The following is a 20,649-nucleotide window of genomic DNA, read 5'->3' as shown; positions in this document are numbered from 1 at the left end:
GAAAACCATTTCCAGTTCAGGTAGATCTCTTACATCTTCTACCATAAAGACTGAAACAAAAAATACATTCAGCCTCTCGCTATTGCCTTATCCTCCCTGAACTCCCCTTTTGTTCCTTGATCATCCAATGATCCCATGGATTACCTCATAGGTTTTCTGCTTCCAATATACCTAAAAAAAATATGGGTTCTTGCCTCTTTGAGGAGTTTCTCTTCATATTTAGTTTTCGCTTTCTTTAATCAAAGCTTTGCATCAACCTTGCCAATGCTTATGTTTCTTCTTATTTTCTTCATTTGTAACCTGGATCCTTTTACCATTCTTTAAAGCAGGGGTGCCCATACTTTTTGGGCTTGCGAGCTACTTTTTAAATGACCAAGTCAAAATGATCTACCAACAATAAAATTTAAAAAAACACAAAGCACACTGTACGCATAGAAAATGTTAATTATCATTCCTATTCCAGGGTTTTTCAAAGAGGTCAAAGCAGATGACTCTATGCAGTATCACCTCAGTAACAACCATACAAAAATAGACAAATATACCCCCTCCCTTTTTACTAAACCATGATAGCAGTTTTTAGCGCAGGGAGCTGCGCTGAATGCCCAGCGCTGCTCTCGACACTCATAGGCTCCCTGCGCTAAAAACCTCTATTGCGGTTTAGTAAAAGGGGACCTTAGTGTAAAATATAGACAACAGATATAAATTCAGACACATTTTGATCACTAAATTTAAAATAAAATCATTTTTCCTACCTTGTCTGGTGATTTCATTAGTCTCTGGTTGCACTTTTTTCTTCTGACTGTGCATACAATCTTTCTTCCCTTCTTTTAGCCTGTATGCTTCCTCTCCTCCAGACCTCATTCCTTCCCCCAACTTTTCCTTCCTCTTCCCTGCCCTTTCTTTCTCTCTGTCTCCCTTTCTTTTTTTTCTGTTTCTCTTCTTTCCTTCTGTCTCCCTGCCCGCCCTTTTTCTTTCTTTCTCCCTGCCCTCCCCCAAGCCACTGCCACTGCCATTGCCATCGGGGACCAGGACCCAAACGCCACCAATAACAGGCCCCAAGCTCTCCTTGCTTCGGCCAACCAGCATTCCTCTCCCCGACGTCAATTCTGCCGTCGGGAAGAGGAAGGCTGATCAGCCCAAGATCGTGATCAACCTATTGGGGGAAATGCTGCCGGGTCCTGCCTTCGCGGAAACAGAAAGTAGGCAGGACCCGGCAGGAAGAAAAACAAATGCTTCACTAACCTGTCTCCCGCATTAGCCCGTAGCGAACACTTGCTTCAAGGCTCTCAACATGTGCGTGCCGGCTTCCCTTCTCCCCCCCCCCGGACATAACTTCCGGTTTCGGAGGGAAGAGAAGAGAAGCTGGCACGCACATGTTAGAGCCCGGAGCATAAGTTCGCTATGGGCTGAAATCTCCAAGCCGTTTTTTTTTTTTGTTTTTTTTAATGTTCAGCAGTGGCAGATGACAGCTGGGCGGACCGCCCAGCTAAAAGGCCCTAGGCAGAACACTGGAGAGGAAAGCTGATCGGCCCGTAGATCAGGACGGCAACACAAGTCTATCACGGAGCCCGGGATGGGCTCCGCGATCGACTCACGTTGCCTTCCTGAGCTACTGGTCGATCGCGATCAAAGCATTGGGCACCCCTGCTTTAAAGGATTTTTTTTTTGCTCCAATAGCCTCTTTCACTTCACCTTTTAACCTTGCTGGCTCTCGTTTTCTTCTTTCCATCTTTGTTAATATGTGGAATATATCTGGTCTGGACTTCCATGATGGTAGGAGGGTAAATCAAAAAGTAAAAGGCAAGATACATTCAACAGCTTTAATAGAAGTAACTGAGCAATTGAACACATCACTTTTCCCACATAGTCTCCATGCAGACGATGCATTTGTTTTATCGTTTAACTTGCTTCTGCATTCCTGCAGATAAATTTTTTAGCTTATCCCGAAGCCAGGTGAGCACCGCTTCCCTTTACTTCATCATCAGAGGTGAATCTACGATCTTGCTGTATCTCTTTCAGTGGACCGAAGATATGATAATTGCTAGGCACCAGATCCGGGCTGTAAGGAGCATGTGGAGACGTTCGAAGCCAAGCATCCACCCTGTCAAGTGCGCTCTTGTGTGCGTGATGTTGATGAGTGACCAGAACACTCTTCGTAGGTTACACCTGCTCCCGCTTTAAACCTTTTTACCCACTTATATACCTTTCATTGATTCATGGTGCTATGTCTATACCCAACAGTGAATTTCCACAGGTTTCACTCCCTCTGCCCAAAGAAAGCACACCAGCCATGTTCTTCGATGGTGCAATCTTGCAATGGAGTGTCCATGTTTCTGACCTCGTGGCTGCCACACAACTAAAGGCTGGACGAACTAATCAACAGGCAATGTACAAGTACATTTCACTAGCTCCATTCCAGTTAATTGTGTAATTTAACAATTGCCTTTAATTTCTGATTCACCTTCATATTTTTAAATATTAACACCTGATTTACTGTCCTAACCTTTGCCACCAAGCCTTTTAGCTTCTTTTTAACCATTTTTCTCATTTTAACAGTTGACCTTTCAAAAATTAAATGCTGCTACAGTAGATTTCTTTGGTGACATCACTCCAAATATCAGATCAAATTTGCTCACATTATGATCACCATTTCTCAGCGGACCCAACATAATTACCTCCCAAACTATGCCTTGCATTCCACTAAGGACCAAATCTAAAACAGCTGGTCAATTCCTGGACCAGTTGCTCCAAGAAACAGTCATTTATGACATCTAGGAATTTTACCTCGCTAGCACACCCTGATGTGTAACATCTATCCAGTCAATGTTGGCGTAATTGAAAATCACCCGTTATTATTACATTACATTAGTGATTTCTATTCCGCCTTTACCTTGTGGTTCAAGGCGGATTACATAAGATTTCTCAGGAGGTTACAATAATTGTACCTTTACATAAGAATTGTCATAAGAATTGCACAGAAATTACATAAGAATTTATGGGAACTTGATGTGATACCTGTTGGGTAATTAGATACATTTTAGATTTGAAAGAGTAGAGAGTGTGGTAGGTGGGGATTGGAAAGGAACTGGTTGTGTTAAATAGGTTTTATGTATTTTTTGAAGAGTAGAGTTTTAGTTTCTTTTTTGAAGGTTTTGTAGTCTGTGATCGAAGATAGCAGATTGGCGATTTGTCTGTCTAGTTTTGCTGCTTTAGTGGCCATTAGATTGTCATATACTTTTCTACGTTTGACATTTTTAGTTGGTGTGTGTGTGTGAATAGTGAGTGGGTTCTTCTGTGTCTGGTTGAGGTGGAATGAGTTAGTCGGTTGTTCCAGTAGGATAGGCTTTCTCCATTAATAGCTTTGAAAAGTAGGCAGTAGAATTTGAAGTGTATTCTTCCTTGTATTGGGAGCCAATGTGAATCATGGTATGATTCTGTGTTGTGGTCATATTTTTTCAATGAGTAGATGAGTCTTAAGACTGTATTTTGTTTTGTTTGTAATTGCTTTATCATGGTCGCTAGGCAGAGGAGGTATAGTATGTTGCAGTAGTCAATTAGTCCAAGGATAAGAGATTGTACCAAAAGTTGGAATTGTTTCCTGTCGAAGAATTTCCGGATTAGTCACGAATGATGCTTTTATTATTTTGTTTATTTGAGGTTGCATGGTACAGCCTCTGTCAATCAGTACTCCAAAAAGTTTTAGTGTGAGTTGAATGGGGTATGAGATAGAGTTTATTACCAGGTTTGTTAAGGTTGGAGTTTTGCTGTTTTCTAGGAGGATGAAATTTGTTTTGTCAGGGTTTAGTTTTAGTTTGTGTTCAGTCATCCATGTTACTACTGTTTCGAGTGTTCTGTGTATTGTGCTTGTCATGGTGGGTTCTGGATGGTCGAAGGGGAGGAGAATGGTGATGTCATCTGCATAGCTGTATGAGGTTATGCCATGTTCATCTAGGCAGGAGCTGAGGGAGGCTATGTATAAGTTGAATAGTGTAGGAGATAGAGGTGAGCCCTGGGGAACTCCACACGGGTTGGACCATGGTTCTGATTTTTCTTTGTTTGTTTTAACCCTGTAGGTTCTGGATTGTAGGAAGCCTTTAAACCATGAGAGAACCTTGCCTGAGATTCCTATGGAGTCTAGCGTTTGTAGGAGGATGTTATCGTCTACCAGGTAGAAGGCTGCAGAGAGGTCCAGTTGTATGAGCATGATTTTCTTGCCTGTACATAGATGTTATCTAGCTGTGTCCATTAGTGTTCCTAGTAGGGTCTCAGTGCTGTAATTGGCTCTGAAGCCAGACTGTGTGGGGTGGAGTAAGTTATAGTTTTCTAGGTATGAGGTTAAGGTTTTGGTTACTAGGCCTTCCATCAGCTTGTCGTACAGTGGGTTTGAGGCAATGGGTCTGTAGTTGGATGATTGGTCCGTTGTTCCTTTGGGGTCTTTTAGTATAAGAGTTATGATGATTTCGCTGAGGTCTTGAGGTAAATGTCCATCTGTGAGAAGAGATTGTATCCATTGTAGGAGCAGGGAGCGGAATAGTGTGCTCAAGGCTTTCAATAGGTATGGGGGGCAGTGGTTGAGGTTGCAGGCTGCGTGGCTGTATTATATAGTTTGTTGAAGTCTGACCATTGAATGGGTGAGAAATGGGACCAGGTTCTGTCAGCTGCAACTGATTCTTTTTCTGTGGGGGAAAGTGAGGTCTCTTCTATGTGAGTGGGGAATTCCATTGAACGTGGCGCTGATGTTTGCGATCTTGTTTTTGAAGTATGTGGCTAAGAGAGTAGCTGAGGGAGGGAGGAGTTGCTGTTGGCTAGGTAGGGAGTGGTGTCAGATCTTTTAGTAGCTGGAATAGCTTTTTTGTATCTTGGGGTCCTTCTCCTATTTGTTTTGAGTAGTAGGTCTTTCTTTTTACTTTCAGTTTAATTGTATTTTTGGTTCATTATTCTCTATGCTGTCTTTGTGGATTCTTGTAGATATTGGTCCCTGATCTGCCAGCTATCCTAATCTCTGAAAAAAAAAAACAAACAAAAAAAAACTTTTCTTCATCTGTCTGCTCATTCCATCACAGGGAACTGCAGTATAACCCTACCTGTATATTCCTTCCCTTTAACACATGGATTTATCCATATGGATTCCACACCTATCATGCAAAAGTTACTTTTAAAGAGCTCCGAAAGGGTGTGTGTGGGGGGGGAACCCCCCCACATTTTAGAGAAAATGTAACTTTTTCCTAAAAAAAAAAAATTCTGGAAAAAATTAAGTTTACTCTATAATGGAGAGTTCCAACCCCCCCTCCCCTCAACGGCAACACGAAGAGTATGAAGTAAACTGGAGGGATCCCCCCCCATACCCCACGTTGGAGCTCTTTAAAAGTAACTTTTTAGGCGGCGTGCTGGGGTCTTGCGCCGAATTGTCTGCCCGCCGAAGTCCCGCGCGCGAATGTCTATGAACCGGACTCCCTATATATCCTTCACAGATACCCCACACTGAACCATTCACTCTTCCAAGGGTGACTGACAGCTCCCCCTCCCCCCTAGAGCAGCTTTTAAATTTTAGTGCCAGCAGCCTGGTTCCATCCCAGTTAAGGTGCAGTCCATCCTTTCAGACTTGCCTCCCCCTCTCTCAGAAACTAGCTCAGTTCCTAACAAATCTAAATCCCTCATCCCTGCACCATTGTCTCAACCATGCATTGATACTTCAGAGCTGGAACGGGGAGCATTTCAGAAAATGGTACTCTGGAGGATCAGGATGTTAGCTTTCTAACTAAGAGCCCAAATTTGGCTTCTAGAACCTCCCTCCCACATTTTCCTATGTCATTGGTACCTACAAGTACAAAAACAACCAGGTCCACCCCAGCTATCTAAAATCCCTAGTGGTGTGCGAGATTCGCTATCACCCAGGCCAGAGCCATTTTCCCCACAATGGCAGCAGGTGATGAGTACAACAGAAAAGCCAGCATTTTAAACTCTTAGTAATGACAAGATAAACACCACACATTGCAAGCAATAAGAACAGGAAGCCAAATTCAGTACCATCTTAATCTTACTTTGCCAAATCAAATGACTGACAATACTGAACTTCAAGCAAGCTCTTATGCATGGATGTTATAACCAATACTTTGTGAAATGTGCCAGGTGCCCTGGGACAAATTGGTCCCCAGTCTTGGGATCCACCACTATGTTTTAATTTCACAGCTTATTGCATTGGGTCCTATTTTTGTACGCATGTTTACACATCTTATGTAAAAATACTTTTGGAAAAGATCTGACCACATTCAGATTCTTTTATTTTTTTTTAAACAGGTGCTTTATTGATGTGGCTTGCTTTTTAGTAGAGAGCCATCCAGTTGCCATTCCATTTATCTGAACAACAACAACAAAAAAAAAACTTAAGAATAAAAAGAGACGCCTTTAATCACAAATTAACAGACACATTCTGATTCTTAATCAGCTGAATTGTTTTAGGGACACTTTCACATGGTCTAGAACAGAAGTTCTCAACATGCGGTACACCTACCCCAGGGTAGGTGCGCACCATTAACAGGGGGTATGTGGCACAGGTACTGTATGTCTCCCAACTTCTTTCTGCCATTGTGTATCTCCTGCCGTCGTCTTCTCTCCCCAGCCTCCCTTCTCATCCTCAGAGCAGCAGCAGCAGCTCACTGTGTTCTATTAACTTACCCGACACAGCTGCCACTAGAATTAATTTGGGCTTGATGGACCACTGATCTGACCCAGTAAGGCTATTCTTATGTTCTTAGCTGGCAATTCCAGGCAGCCTCAGGCCTTCGCTAGACCAGCCCGCCTCCAATGAAAGAGGAAGTTGCATCATTGGAGGCAGGCCAGCCTAGCAAAGCCCCAAAGCTAAACTAACGCTGCAGCAGCTGTGTGAGGAAGCTGAAAGTACAGAGTGAGCTGCTGCTAGGGAGAGGAGAAGTAGTACTGCTGATCTGGCAGAAGGGGAGGGAAAGGAAAGGTGTTGCATGATGGGAGGGGAAGGTGAGATGGTGCATGGGGAGAGAACATATAAGCTGTGAGTGGGGTTGGGGGAGGGAAGGAAGGAAAATTTTTGCAGGATGAGTGATGGAGAATAAAAAGGTGGGACAGGGAGAGAGATATACGTTGGTTGGGGGAGGGAATGAGGACTGGAGGAGGAAACGTGCAGGAGGCAGAGAGAGAAAAAAAAATGTTGAACTGGTGGAAAGGAGGGAGAAATGTTGGATGTGGCAATGGGAGAGATGCACCTTGAATTGCTCTCTCTTTCCCCACTCCCTTTGCAGCAAGGGAGGGAATGAGAGGACAATGACAGAGAGAGGGAGACATGTTGCCAATGGAGGTGGAGGAGAAAGAAAGTTGGACACATGGAGGGACAGAAATGTTGGCTGGGGAAAGGAATGAGATTCAGAGGATAGGAAATCTTTAGGAGGCAGAAAGAAAGAAATATTGGATGCAGTCAGAAGGAAGTACAACCAGAGACTCATAAAATCACCAAACCAAGGTAGGAAAAGTGATTTTATTTTCAATTTAGAGATCAAAATGTGTCAGTTTGGAGAATTTATATCTACTGTCTATATTTTGCACTATATTTTCAATTTTTCCATAGTTGTTACTGAGGTAACATTGCATATTTTAAAATCATCTGCCTTGAACCTTTTAAAAAATATGAATATAAATGATAACATTTTCTCTGTGTACAGTGTGCTTTTTTAATTTTGTGGTTATCATTATATATTAATAAAATTATATTGTGTATATATGAAAAATGGATGGAAGAAATTGCATTACAATTAGTACTATTATAGGGGTGGAGTCAGGGGTACTCGGTTGATATTTGTTAGCTAGGTGGTACTTGGCTTGAAGTTGAGAAACTCTGGACTAGAATTCAAATGTCTTCCATTGTAGCAACACTCACTTCACAAAGACTCTTTTCTTAACCAAAAACTTACCACAGTAGGCTTGTTCCAGACCATCTGCTGGCAGTGATTCACCGCTCCACATTGTGAAGCAGTATGAATATTCTGACACCAAATCTCTGGGCCCTTTGCACACTGCTCCTTTCCCAGCAGAGGGAGAGCCACAACTGCCAAGAGAAATTATAAATAAAATGTGTTGCGTTCCATTCTTCACATGCAAGACATTCTATAAGTTACTTTTTAGATAATTTTTAACTAGTAGAAAACAGACTCTCACGAACATATAACCTTATTTTTTACCCCCTCAATAAAAGGTTGTGTATACAAAAGATTTCTTAATTGAACCCTATTCCTTTCAGGTAGGACTTTGGAACAAAAGTTTTAGTGGTTTGATCTTAAATTCTTACCAGGTCTTTAGAAGATCATTAAAACTGTTTCATAAATACGTATAATCTAGATAAGTTAATAATCTTTCTTAATGTTATTTTTATATATGTTTTGCCCATGGCTGGCCAGGGCATAGCATATGTGGCCACTTGCATGTGAATCCTAGGCTGCGACGGCACTCAGCGGCATTGGCATCCCCCCCTGCCCCACAACAGCACTCAAGTTCAGCCTCCTTCTCCTGGCATCAGCAGAACTTCAGATCGGCAACAGGTGCTCAGTCAAAAGCTTCCCCTGGAACCGTCCCAGTGTTTCTTATATACCTTTTTTTCACCTTTTATATACTTTGCCCTGTCTACCATGCTGTCCCTGCAGAGAACAACACGTGTCCCTCCAGCTGGGAGGTTAACCGCTGTGTGAACTTTATTCCTTATCCCAGCACACACACCAAGATGCTTAAGTTGTTACACACAGATGGGCTTCAGGGTCAGTAAACAAGGTAACAAAGTTGGAAAAACAGCTTAGGTAAGACAGGTTGGAACAAGTACAGAGAGTTAAAACAGTAAGACATGAAGAATTTTCCGGACCTGTCCGGCTGTGCACCCCCCTAAGGCTGCACCCGGGGCTGACCTCCTCCCCCCCTTGGTACGCCACTGCAATTATCAATCAAGGAGTATACAGTGTTAATAACAGAAATACTTGAATATATCATAGGCATTGATATTTTAAAAGGTTTAACTTTGCATTTGTCAGGTGGTGTGTATAGTTTTGGGAAGACATCATCTATTCCTTTGCGACCAATTTTAGTGGGTAAATTACCTAAAGCAATCACTGTGCCCATTGCTAACAAAGTAATTAACATGAAGCAGTACTGTATCCCCGGGGGGGCAAAGTGAAATTACTGAAACCATCCAGGATTTAGTAAAGGCAGGAGTTATAAGAACAATCACTTCTGCCTTTAACAATCCTGTTTGGCCAGTGCAAAAAGCTGATGGGAGCTGGCGAATGATTGCAGATTACAGAGAATTGAACAAAAACATGCTACCTTTAAGTGCCGCAGTACCAGATGTAGTGACTTTGGTAGAGCAAATTGAGTCTCGAACGGGTACTTGGTATGCAGTGATTGATTTTGCAAATGCATTCTTTTCTATACCGATAGCTCAAGAATGCCAGGAACAATTTGCATTCACATGGCAATACACTTTCACAAGATTTCTTCTGGGATATTTACATAGCCCCAACCTTTTGTCACAAGATCATAGCAGAACATTTGGATAAATGTCAGTTGCCTGCCGGAATCAGTGTGTCACACTATATTGATGGCATATTGATTCAGGGGGACTCTGAAGAAGCAGTAGCAGATGCCCTGAGCAGGATAGTCGATGCACTACGGCATGAGGGGTGGGAGATAAATCCAAAAAAGGTACAAGGACCAGCACAGACAGTAGTGTTTTGGGGTATTAAGTGGACTAGGGGATGCAGAGAAGTGATTGAGAGAAAGTGAAGCAAAAGATTTCAAATTTCCTTTCTCCCCAAAGCAAGAAACAGACTCAGGCTTTCATTGGTCTGTTTGGTTTTTGGCGCCAGCACATTCCACATTTGGGACAGATCCTCTCACCCTTGTACAAGGTGATTCGGAAAAAGTATGACTTTGTATGGACTGACAAAGAGGAAAAAGCTTTTTTATTAGCTAAAGAGGTCATTCAGCAAGCCATGAACCTGTGGCCAATTCGAGATGGACCAATAGAACTGCAAGTTAGCACCCAGGAGCGCTATGTTCAGCTCAGCCACAAAATAGTTTAGCTCATCCACAAACCCTGGGCAGATCATAAAAATATCAGCAATGTAGCGGTACCAGCACTTAACATGTTGGTACCTTCTGGAAGGATACACCCATTTCTTCTCAAATCCTGCAGTAAATAAGTTGGTTATTGAGGGGGGGGGGGCAAAGGATGCCCACATAGCCACTCCTGAAATCTGAAAAAAGAAAAAAGTCGCTGCTTGAAAAAGTCACTGTATAAAGATATAATCATAGGTCTTTGTGCACTAAGTCCTAATGCACAGTCTGATACAAAGAACTCTGCTCAGAGATATGAAGGCATAGTGTTCCGCCTCACCCACCAATCATTGCAGTGTTCAGTTATATCCAATTTTTAAAGTGCTAAACTGTTGTGTTGCTAGCTGCTAAAGCTATGCTTAATTCTTAATAGCAATAGCAAAAATCAAATAAATTTTGCACTTATCTTTGAAAAATAGCTGGTTCCGACGTGGCACGTTTCGAGTCTGCGTCAGGGAACCGACACAACTAAAGTTATAGACTGGAGGTATAAGCTCTGAAACCAAAAAATAAAGACATACTTAATAAATAGACAAAGTGTCTGTATATATCATTTCTTAAAAGCTCACTTAACACCATAAAAGCTTGTGCATGGTTCTATCTGGATAGGAGTACTCACCATTGAATAAGAATTATAAATTTCTGAAGGTATACACAACCCGATTTCTTCCCGGTGTACAAACAGACGACTGAACGCCAAGCGAACAATTTAAAAGGCTGTGTTCGCGCCAAAAATAGCGTGATGACGTCATCGCGCAAAAAATTACACTAGAGCTGTCCCGCTTAATGAGATTAAAAAGGAAGTCAAAAAACAAACAAAAATCAGAAAAAAACGCCAATTCCAACGCAAATCTACACTAACTGGCTATCCTTCTCTGTGTGTACATGAAAAGAACAGTGTTAGTTACAAAAAGGCTTGCCATTCAATTTCGTTATTCAAGCCCCGAGGAGTCAAAGAACCTAGAATGTAAATCCATTTCTGTTCAGAGGAGTGAAGTCTAGCTTTAAGGTCTCCCCCTCTGGGGAGCATGGGAACATCCAGAATAGAAAAACGTATGGAAGAAATAGGATGTTCAGCTTCAATCCAATGATGAGTAAGGGGTGCTTCCATAACTTCCCTACCTATTCTGCTAATATGTTCCCCCATTCTGACCCGAACGCTCCTCATGGTATGCCCTACATAAAGCAGATGACATGGATATTCAATGACATAAACTACCCCCTTGGAATTACAATTAGTCATTTTTAAAGATTTACGATTCTTCACCCATTCAGGGATAGTCATGTCAGATAGTTTCACGCTATAGGGGCAAACAGAGCAAGACGTACATGGGGAATGAAAACCTTTTGAACTAATGTCAAGTGTCTTTGAATGGTATTGAGCCTTAGTTAAATGCTGTTTGAGGTTCCACCCTCGCGAATAAGCAAATCTTGGAGGATTTTGAAAAACATCATATTGTAGTATGCTCCAATGCTGGTTGATGATGTGCTTAATTTTAAAAGCATGCTGGGAATAAGGAAGGACACAGACAACGTCAGCATCAGTTTGTTGATTGTTTGGCAATAATAGATCATCTCTATTGGACCAAAGTGCCCTTTTGTAAGCTTTTTTGATGACAGATGTTGGATAACCCCTTTCTTTGAATTTGACTTTCATATCTTCAGCTTTCAAAATATAATCACTCTTAGAGGAACAAAGCCTACGGAGGCGTAAAAATTGACCAGTGGGTATGTTGTTACGCAAATGTCTGGGATGGAAACTTTCATACCTCAAAAGGTTGTTGCGATCAGTAGGCTTTTTATAAATCGTGGTGCAAAATTTACCATCGATAAGAGATATATTCATATCTAAAAACGGCAAAGATTGAATATTGGATTGAGCTGTAAATTTCAAATTGGGGTCTTCCTGATTAAGCCAATCCAAAAAATTGTCAAATTCTGATTGGGAACCCGTCCACATAGCAAACACATCATCAATGTAGCGTTTCCATAAAAGCAATTTAGAATAATGCATTGAAGAGTATAAATGCTGTTCCTCGAAAGCCGCCACGTAAAGGCATGCTACTGTGGGGGCCATTTTAGCACCCATGGCAGTGCCACGGATTTGTAAAAAGAATTGATGATCAAATTCAAAATAATTTTTGCTTAAAGCAATACGAGCAATGGTAACCAAAAAGTCAATACTTGTAGAAGGCAGTTGCATATGTACTAGATGATGGCAAATAATCGTGATAGCTGCTTCCTGTGGTATGTTGGTGTACAAAGCTGTGATGTCAAGAGTTACTAATATAGCATGGTGTGGAATGTCCTGATGAGCGCTCAGGATTGACTTTTTGGTTACCATTGCTCGTATTGCTTTAAGCAAAAATTATTTTGAATTTGATCATCAATTCTTTTTACAAATCCGTGGCACTGCCATGGGTGCTAAAATGGCCCCCACAGTAGCATGCCTTTAGGTGGCGGCTTTCAAGGAACAGCATTTATACTCTTCAATGCATTATTCTAAATTGCTTTTATGGAAACGCTACATTGATGATGTGTTTGCTGTGTGGACGGGTTCCCAATCAGAATTTGACAATTTTTTGGATTGGCTTAATCAGGAAGACCCCAATTTGAAATTTACAGCTCAATCCAATATTCAATCTTTGCCGTTTTTAGATATGAATATATCTCTTATCGATGGTAAATTTTGCACCACGATTTATAAAAAGCCTACTGATCGCAACAACTTTTTGAGGTATGAAAGTTTCCATCCCAGACATTTGCGTAACATACCCACTGGTCAATTTTTACGCCTCCGTAGGCTTTGTTCCTCTAAGAGTGATTATATTTTGAAAGCTGAAGATATGAAAGTCAAATTCAAAGAAAGGGGTTATCCAACATCTGTCATCAAAAAAGCTTACAAAAGGGCACTTTGGTCCAATAGAGATGATCTATTATTGCCAAACAATCAACAAACTGATGCTGACGTTGTCTGTGTCCTTCCTTATTCCCAGCATGCTTTTAAAATTAAGCACATCATCAACCAGCATTGGAGCATACTACAATATGATGTTTTTCAAAATCCTCCAAGATTTGCTTATTCGCGAGGGTGGAACCTCAAACAGCATTTAACTAAGGCTCAATACCATTCAAAGACACTTGACATTAGTTCAAAAGGTTTTCATTCCCCATGTACGTCTTGCTCTGTTTGCCCCTATAGCGTGAAACTATCTGACATGACTATCCCTGAATGGGTGAAGAATCGTAAATCTTTAAAAATGACTAATTGTAATTCCAAGGGGGTAGTTTATGTCATTGAATGTCCATGTCATCTGCTTTATGTAGGGCATACCATGAGAAATGTTCGGGTCAGAATGGGGGAACATATTAGCAGAATAGGTAGGGAAGTTATGGAAGCACCCCTTACTCATCATTGGATTGAAGCTGAACATCCTATTTCTTCCATACGTTTTTCTATTCTGGATGTTCCCATGCTCCCCAGAGGGGGAGACCTTAAAGCTAGACTTCACTCCTCTGAACAGAAATGGATTTACATTCTAGGTTCTTTGACTCCTCGGGGCTTGAATAACGAAATTGAATGGCAAGCCTTTTTGTAACTAACACTGTTCTTTTCATGTACACACAGAGAAGGATAGCCAGTTAGTGTAGATTTGCGTTGGAATTGGCGTTTTTTTCTGATTTTTGTTTGTTTTTTGACTTCCTTTTTAATCTCATTAAGCGGGACAGCTCTAGTGTAATTTTTTGCGCGATGACGTCATCACGCTATTTTTGGCGCGAACACAGCCTTTTAAATTGTTCGCTTGGCGTTCAGTCGTCTGTTTGTACACCGGGAAGAAATCGGGTTGTGTATACCTTCAGAAATTTATAATTCTTATTCAATGGTGAGTACTCCTATCCAGATAGAACCATGCACAAGCTTTTATGGTGTTAAGTGAGCTTTTAAGAAATGATATATACAGACACTTTGTCTATTTATTAAGTATGTCTTTATTTTTTGGTTTCAGAGCTTATACCTCCAGTCTATAACTTTAGTTGTTGTGTCGGTTCCCTGACGCAGACTCGAAACGTGCCACGTCGGAACCAGCTATTTTTCAAAGATAAGTGCAAAATTTATTTGATTTTTGCTATTGCTATTAAGAATTAAGCATAGCTTTAGCAGCTAGCAACACAACAGTTTAGCACTTTAAAAATTGGATATAACTGAACACTGCAATGATTGGTGGGTGAGGCGGAACACTATGCCTTCATATCTCTGACCAGAGTTCTTTGTATCAGACTGTGCATTAGGACTTAGTGCACAAAGACCTATGATTATATCTTTATACAGTGACTTTTTCAAGCAGTGACTTTTTTCTTTTTCCAAATTGTCTCCTTTAGTCACTCTATGGTATCTATTTAGAGTTCATTACCCCTCCAATATTTTTTTACTCCTGAAATCTGGGCAAAGATTTGATCTAAGATGACATGATTGTTTTTTAAAGCCAACTAGTGAGTGCTGTAAGGAACTCCGAAGGGACTATGCCTTCATATCTCTGAGCAGAGTTCTTTGTATCAGACTGTGCATTAGGACTTAGTGCACAAAGACCTATGATTATATCTTTATACAGTGACTTTTTCAAGCAGTGACTTTTTTCTTTTTCCAAATTGTCTCCTTTAGTCACTCTATGGTATCTATTTAGAGTTCATTACCCCTCCAATATTTTTTTACTCCTGAAATCTGGGCAAAGATTTGATCTAAGATGACATGATTGTTTTTTAAAGCCAACTAGTGAGTGCTGTAAGGAACTCCGAAGGGACTATGCCTTCATATCTCTGAGCAGAGTTCTTTGTATCAGACTGTGCATTAGGACTTAGTGCACAAAGACCTATGATTATATCTTTATACAGTGACTTTTTCAAGCAGTGACTTTTTTCTTTTTCCAAATTGTCTCCTTTAGTCACTCTATGGTATCTATTTAGAGTTCATTACCCCTCCAGTATTTTTTTACTCCTGAAATCTGGGCAAAGATTTGATCTAAGATGACATGATTGTTTTTTAAAGCCAACTAGTGAGTGCTGTAAGGAACTCCGAAGGGACTTGCCAGGGTCTTAGACGAGTTTCCAAGGCTTCTTTAACAACTTCAATGCTTCATTTTGTGGGATAGAAGTGTATAGTGAGTGAACATTTAATGTGACAAGCACAGCTTGATTTGGAATCTTTTGATGTATTTTTAAGAATTTCAGAAAATGAGTAGTATCTTTGATTAAAGAAGGAATTGAACTCGTCAGGGGAAAAATAAATGTGTTAACCAGAAGTTTTGGACTGATTGAAATTTCAACTCATAATTTTGATTACCGGCACATAACACACACCCCATATTTTAAACGAATTTTGAAGGGGAAAAAGTGCATACTATAAGCCGACAAATACGTTAATTGGAATAGTCTCTCCTTTATGTGGACTATTCAGTAAATTTAATTTTTCTTGATTAATTCTTCTCGTTAATTTAATGGAGGATTGTGTTCCGACTATGCTTTTCCTTTTCATTGATTTTCTTTGATGTCAATAAAAGCATAATAAAACAAAAAATCTGTGAAAACAAACACTAGGTTGTGCTCAGTTTAACAACTGTTTATGAGAACACATAAAAGTCTTAAAGGCAGAGAGGCAGAGTATGTTCTAAACTCTGGACAAAAGCCAGCCCCTTATATAGTTAATTCGGCATCTTAAACACAAAGATATCACAAGAATACATAAAAATAGATTTGTTATTACAGGTACATACCATAATGGGGGGATTAGTATTAGAGGGAAGTAACCTTGAAAGAGATTTGGGTGTACTGGTGGACACAACAATGAAGTCAATGGCACAATGCGCAGCAGCCTCAAAGAAGGCAAACAGAATGTTGGGTATTATCAAGAAGGGTATTACAACCAGAACGAAAGAAGTCATCCTGCCGTTGTATCGGGCAATGGTGCACCCGCACCTGGAGTACTGTGTCCAGTATTGGTCACCATACCTTAGGAAGGATATGGCAATACTTGAGAGGGTCCAGAGGAGAGCGACACGAATGATTAAGTGCATGGAAAACCTTTCATACACTGAAAGATTGGAGAGACTGGGGCTCTTCTCCCTGGAAAAGCGGAGACTCAGAGGAGACATGATAGAGACCTACAAGATCATGAAGGGCATAGAGAGTAGAGAGGGACAGATTTTTCAAACTTTCAGAGCATAAAAAAACAAGAAGGCATGTGGAAAAGTTGAAAGGGGACAGATTCAAAACGAATGCTAGGAAGTTTTTCTTTACCCAGTGTGTGGTGGACACCTGGAATGCACTTCCAGAGGGCGTAATAGGGCAGAGCACGGTACTGGAGTTCAAGAAAGGATTGGACAATTTCCTGCTGGAAAAAGGGATAGAGGGCTACTGCACAGGTCCTGGACCTGTTGGACCACTGCATGGGCGGACTGCTGGGCACGATGGACCTCAGGTCTGACCCAGTGGAGGCATTGCTTATGTTCTTATGTACTCTTAGGTAGAGAATGACACGGTGGCGGTTTACCCGCGGCTACCGCATTTAGCCGCGGGTAACCCGCCGGAACGGGGAAAGAAAAATAGCAGTAACTGCGGGGACGGGGACAAGGCCATTCACCGCCCCGTGGAGCGGTGAATGGTCTTGTCTCCGCAGTGAGGTATCAAGGATCGCGCGGTCCCCGCAGCCACCGCCCGCCCGTAGCGTTTAGCCAGCTCCCTCCCTCCACCTCACCTTATATTTCGAGTTTGCCGGCTTCTTTTTCCCGAGCCACACGCATGGCTGCGCGAGTCAATCAATTTTCTCCTCTGACGCAACCGGAAACAGGAAGTTGCAGGAGAGGAGAAGTTTGATTGACTCGCGCAGCCACGCATGCACGGCTTTTTGAATGCGTGCGGCTCAGGAAAAAGGAAGCCGGCAAACTCAGAATATAAGGTGAGGTGGAGGGAGGGTAGGGGCTGCTGGACCTTTATTTAATTATATAAATACTTAAATAAATATTGAGGCCTCTGCCTTGGGGCAGAATTATTTGTTTGTAATGTCTGCCGGTGCAGAGTCCAAGCGCTGGAGTGCATTCCAGGCGATCTAGGAGCCCTATTGGAATACGCTCACTCATCAACAACATAGTCTTATATTGAATAAATAATTGATTTCTGTGGGTGGAAGTTGGGTGAGGGGAGTTGTACTGATTATGGGATGGTGGTAGTTTTTTTTTTGGGGGGGGAGGGATGTTATAATATATGGGGAAAAAAAACATTCCTGCAAATCTATTTTTCTCTTTCTGCTTTCTCTTAAACATTGGCCTCTACTGTTCACTTCTTTGGTATTGTATCATATTTTTATCTTACTTTTGTTTATTATTGTAAAATTCTTCTGTAATCGGTAACTTGGACTGGATATATTCCTATTTGGCCTTTGTTTGTTTGTTATGTGGTTTGCTCGCAATAAAGATGATTATATTTTTTTTTTAAAGATTCACCATGGTGGCTCCACATTTTGATTCAATTGCATTACAAGCAGCATTTCCCACAGCCCTTCTCTTATGTTTTCCACTCCCTCCTCGGTATCATCAGCCTGAGTGAGAGTGGTTCTTTAACTTGCAAACATTTGTACACAGCCTGTGCTCTTTCATAAGACAGGGACGACGAGGGCAACCTATTAATATAATGGTGGCGCTGCTGATTTGCTTACACATCTCTAGTTCAGCAGAAGGAACTTTGATTTATAAGAACGGAATAAGCTAAATATTAGAGTACTAAGGCTTATATGGATGCTGCGGGGGCGGTGACGGGGCGGTGAATGGGATGGCAGTGGCGGTGACGGGGCGGTGAAGGGAACAGCGGTGACGGAGCGGTGCAGAGGATGGTGGGCCGGGGACGGGGGGTGACGGGGACAGATTTTTTCCCCCGTGTCATTCTCTACTCTTAGGGTTATAAACTGTTACTACCCAAGATACAAGTGACTTATAGGGCTCCTTTTACTAAGCTGCGATAGCGTTTTTAGCGCGCATATTATTGCCACACGTGCTAAACTCACGCTACATGGCTAGAACTAATGCCAGCTCAATGCTGGCGTTAGCGTCTAGCGTGCGCTAAAACCACTATCGCAGCTTAGTAAAAGGATCTCATAGTTTTCCTCTCCAGAAGGGCAGTGAAATACAGATTCAGCAAACGGGGTCAGACATAGAACATGTAGTTAGTGAACTTACTAGTTCCAGAAGAATCCTAGTTTAATACTAGAGATACATTAATAAGTATATTTCTAAGGTGGAATTTTTCTAGTGCCACACTTCCATTTCCAAACACCAGACTACATGTTAAAATTACCATACGAAGACAAATACAACCTGATCAGCAATCATATGAGAATAAGATTCCCAAATCCTAGAGTAAGCAAATATAAAACTAACTATTCATTCTACAGCCTTCCCATACCTTGCAACAAAATGGTGGAATCCTTTACCCACCACCGACCAAAAAAACCCCAAAATTTTTGTAAAGGCCTAAGACCCTATTTGGAAAATACCTTACTCCCTCTCCCCACAAAACAAGTTTATCTGTGTCAAGACAAGAGTCGTAATGAAATAATGTAATCCCAGGCTCTTCTAAATTGTAAATCTCATATTTCTTCTTGATCATATCCTTAAGCAGTACATAATGGCCTGTTCTTCCGATAAAAATCAGATACTTTTAGTTTCCGATCGATATCAGAGTGCTTTTATCTTGCTCGATTGTTGGCCCTGTTGCATTTCGAAAGTAATTACCGCGCGCTACAGACAGAAAAAAATTACCCCCACCCCCACCCCACTCACACTCACACACTCTCACACTTACTTACACCCCGCGGAGGCCTAAGTCATATGATTGCTCTGATAACAATAAATTAAGCCAGCATCCCACACACCCTTTACGATGCCGCGTTAGGCTGGGGGGGGTTTCTATCGCCTAACGCGGCTTGATAAAAGGAGCCCTAAATAACGATTGCCATCCTCCTAACACAGGGTGGTGCATCGTTCCCAAAAGAAGAGAGAGATCCGAGCTACACAAGAGGAGCCAGAAAACTAACTAGAATACAAAGTAGCCAAACACCAGCTTAGATTTTTTTTTTTCATTATCGAAAGGGAGTCTTTCCGCTACTGAAACGCAATCCACGCCCTACCTAAACCCCTTCCCAAGTTAACTAACGATGCCAGGAAGAACTCTGCCCGCAGCCACCCCAACACCTTGAGGGAGGGAAGCGCGCCCGTGCATTTTCCCCCCTTCAGCTTCATGCACAGGCCAGAGGACTATTTCCCCCTCCTCCACCTGACTCGCAGGTTATTTTCGGAGGGCCCGACTCGCTTACCCCCAGTGAGCAGTGCGGGAAGGAGGAGGAGTAGCTGCTTCATGTCTCGTTCTCTCGGTGACCCGTCGCGCCAATGCCTTCCGTGTGCCAAGACGAAGACTTTAAAGTCGCTGCGCTGCGGAAGGGAACAAAAATCAGCTGACTTCCTCAGAACTACCCACAACCACCCGCGTCACCTGATCCTGACTCAGCGCCGCGCTGCGGGACTATCACATGCTGCGAAGGGTACGAGCCTGACGCAACGGTTGCTAAGGAGCGCGCAGCGCTGACTGGTGGCGGCAGGGATTGGGCTAGGGAACTCCTGAAAAAGATCATTTTGGCCACTTTTTTTTCCCCACCGGAAAACAGTGGGTGTTTATATTTAGGTTACCAGGCGATAGACACTGACTTTGAAATCAATAATAACTGGGCAAATGAGGAAGAATGTTTGCAAGCCTTGGTGGCAGAGAGAGACTTGCTAATTGCCTTTATGGAATGCAGACTGGCTGAGAAATTATACAGAGGCGTGTCCAGGTTTCAAAATCCACTCACTGTGTGTTGGTTAACGTGACCATTTATTTTTTCATCAAAAGGGAACATTTATTATTTGTCAATCCCGCCCCCAATTTCTTCCATTCCTTTTTCATGTACACATAGCACAGTTACTTACCATAACAGTTGTTATCCAGGGACAGCAGGCAGCTATTACCACATATGGGTGACGACATCCACGGAGCCCAGATGCAGACAGCCTCTCAAGCAGACTTGCTTGTAGAAACGTAGAAGTTTTGAGGCAGGCGCACCGCGCATGCGCGAGTGCCTTCCCACCCAGCGCAGGGCGAGTCTTCTCAGTTCAGATAGCTAGCAGAGGACCCAACCAGGGGAGGTGGGTGAGTTGTGAGAATAGCTGCCTGCTGTGCCTGGATAACTGTTATGGTAAGTAACTGCTTTATCCCAGGACAAGCATGCAGCCTATTCTCACACATGGGTATCTTCCAAGCTACTCATATAGAGAAAAATCACCACTTAATATAACATATCCACTGTGTAAGTATCTTAATCCTTTTCAGGGAGAAGGGCCTCAGATTCGGAGCATACACGTAGTCCTATCACAGACTCAACTGTCAGCGTATTTTTATAGTTCCATGCTCCAGTCATAGGCCCATGCCCCAATTGAATTTTTG

At 42.0% G+C, this 20,649-nt stretch overlaps 1 protein-coding gene across 2 annotated transcripts in view; it reads right to left on the bottom strand.

Moving 5' to 3' along the window:
* LOC117359496 (prosaposin-like) overlaps window positions 1-20,189 on the bottom strand; it is a 159,583-nt gene extending 139,394 nt beyond the window's left edge. For both annotated transcript variants that reach the window (XM_033942386.1, XM_033942389.1), the window contains exons 1-3: window positions 20,136-20,189; window positions 19,487-19,601; window positions 7,941-8,074 (exon numbers count right to left, since the gene is read on the bottom strand). In XM_033942386.1, coding sequence (XP_033798277.1) covers window positions 7,941-8,074; window positions 19,487-19,601; window positions 20,136-20,138 — 252 coding nt within the window. In that variant the 5' untranslated portion in view covers window positions 20,139-20,189. The remainder of the gene's footprint in view (window positions 1-7,940; window positions 8,075-19,486; window positions 19,602-20,135) is intronic.
* Between the last annotated feature and the right edge of the window lie 460 nt (window positions 20,190-20,649).

The sequence above is a fragment of the Geotrypetes seraphini genome, chromosome 4 (genome assembly GCF_902459505.1).
Source record: "Geotrypetes seraphini chromosome 4, aGeoSer1.1, whole genome shotgun sequence".
NCBI lineage: Eukaryota > Metazoa > Chordata > Amphibia > Gymnophiona > Dermophiidae > Geotrypetes > Geotrypetes seraphini.
Note: the sequence above shows the minus strand (reverse complement) of the source record. Positions and strands in the feature narration are given on the sequence as shown.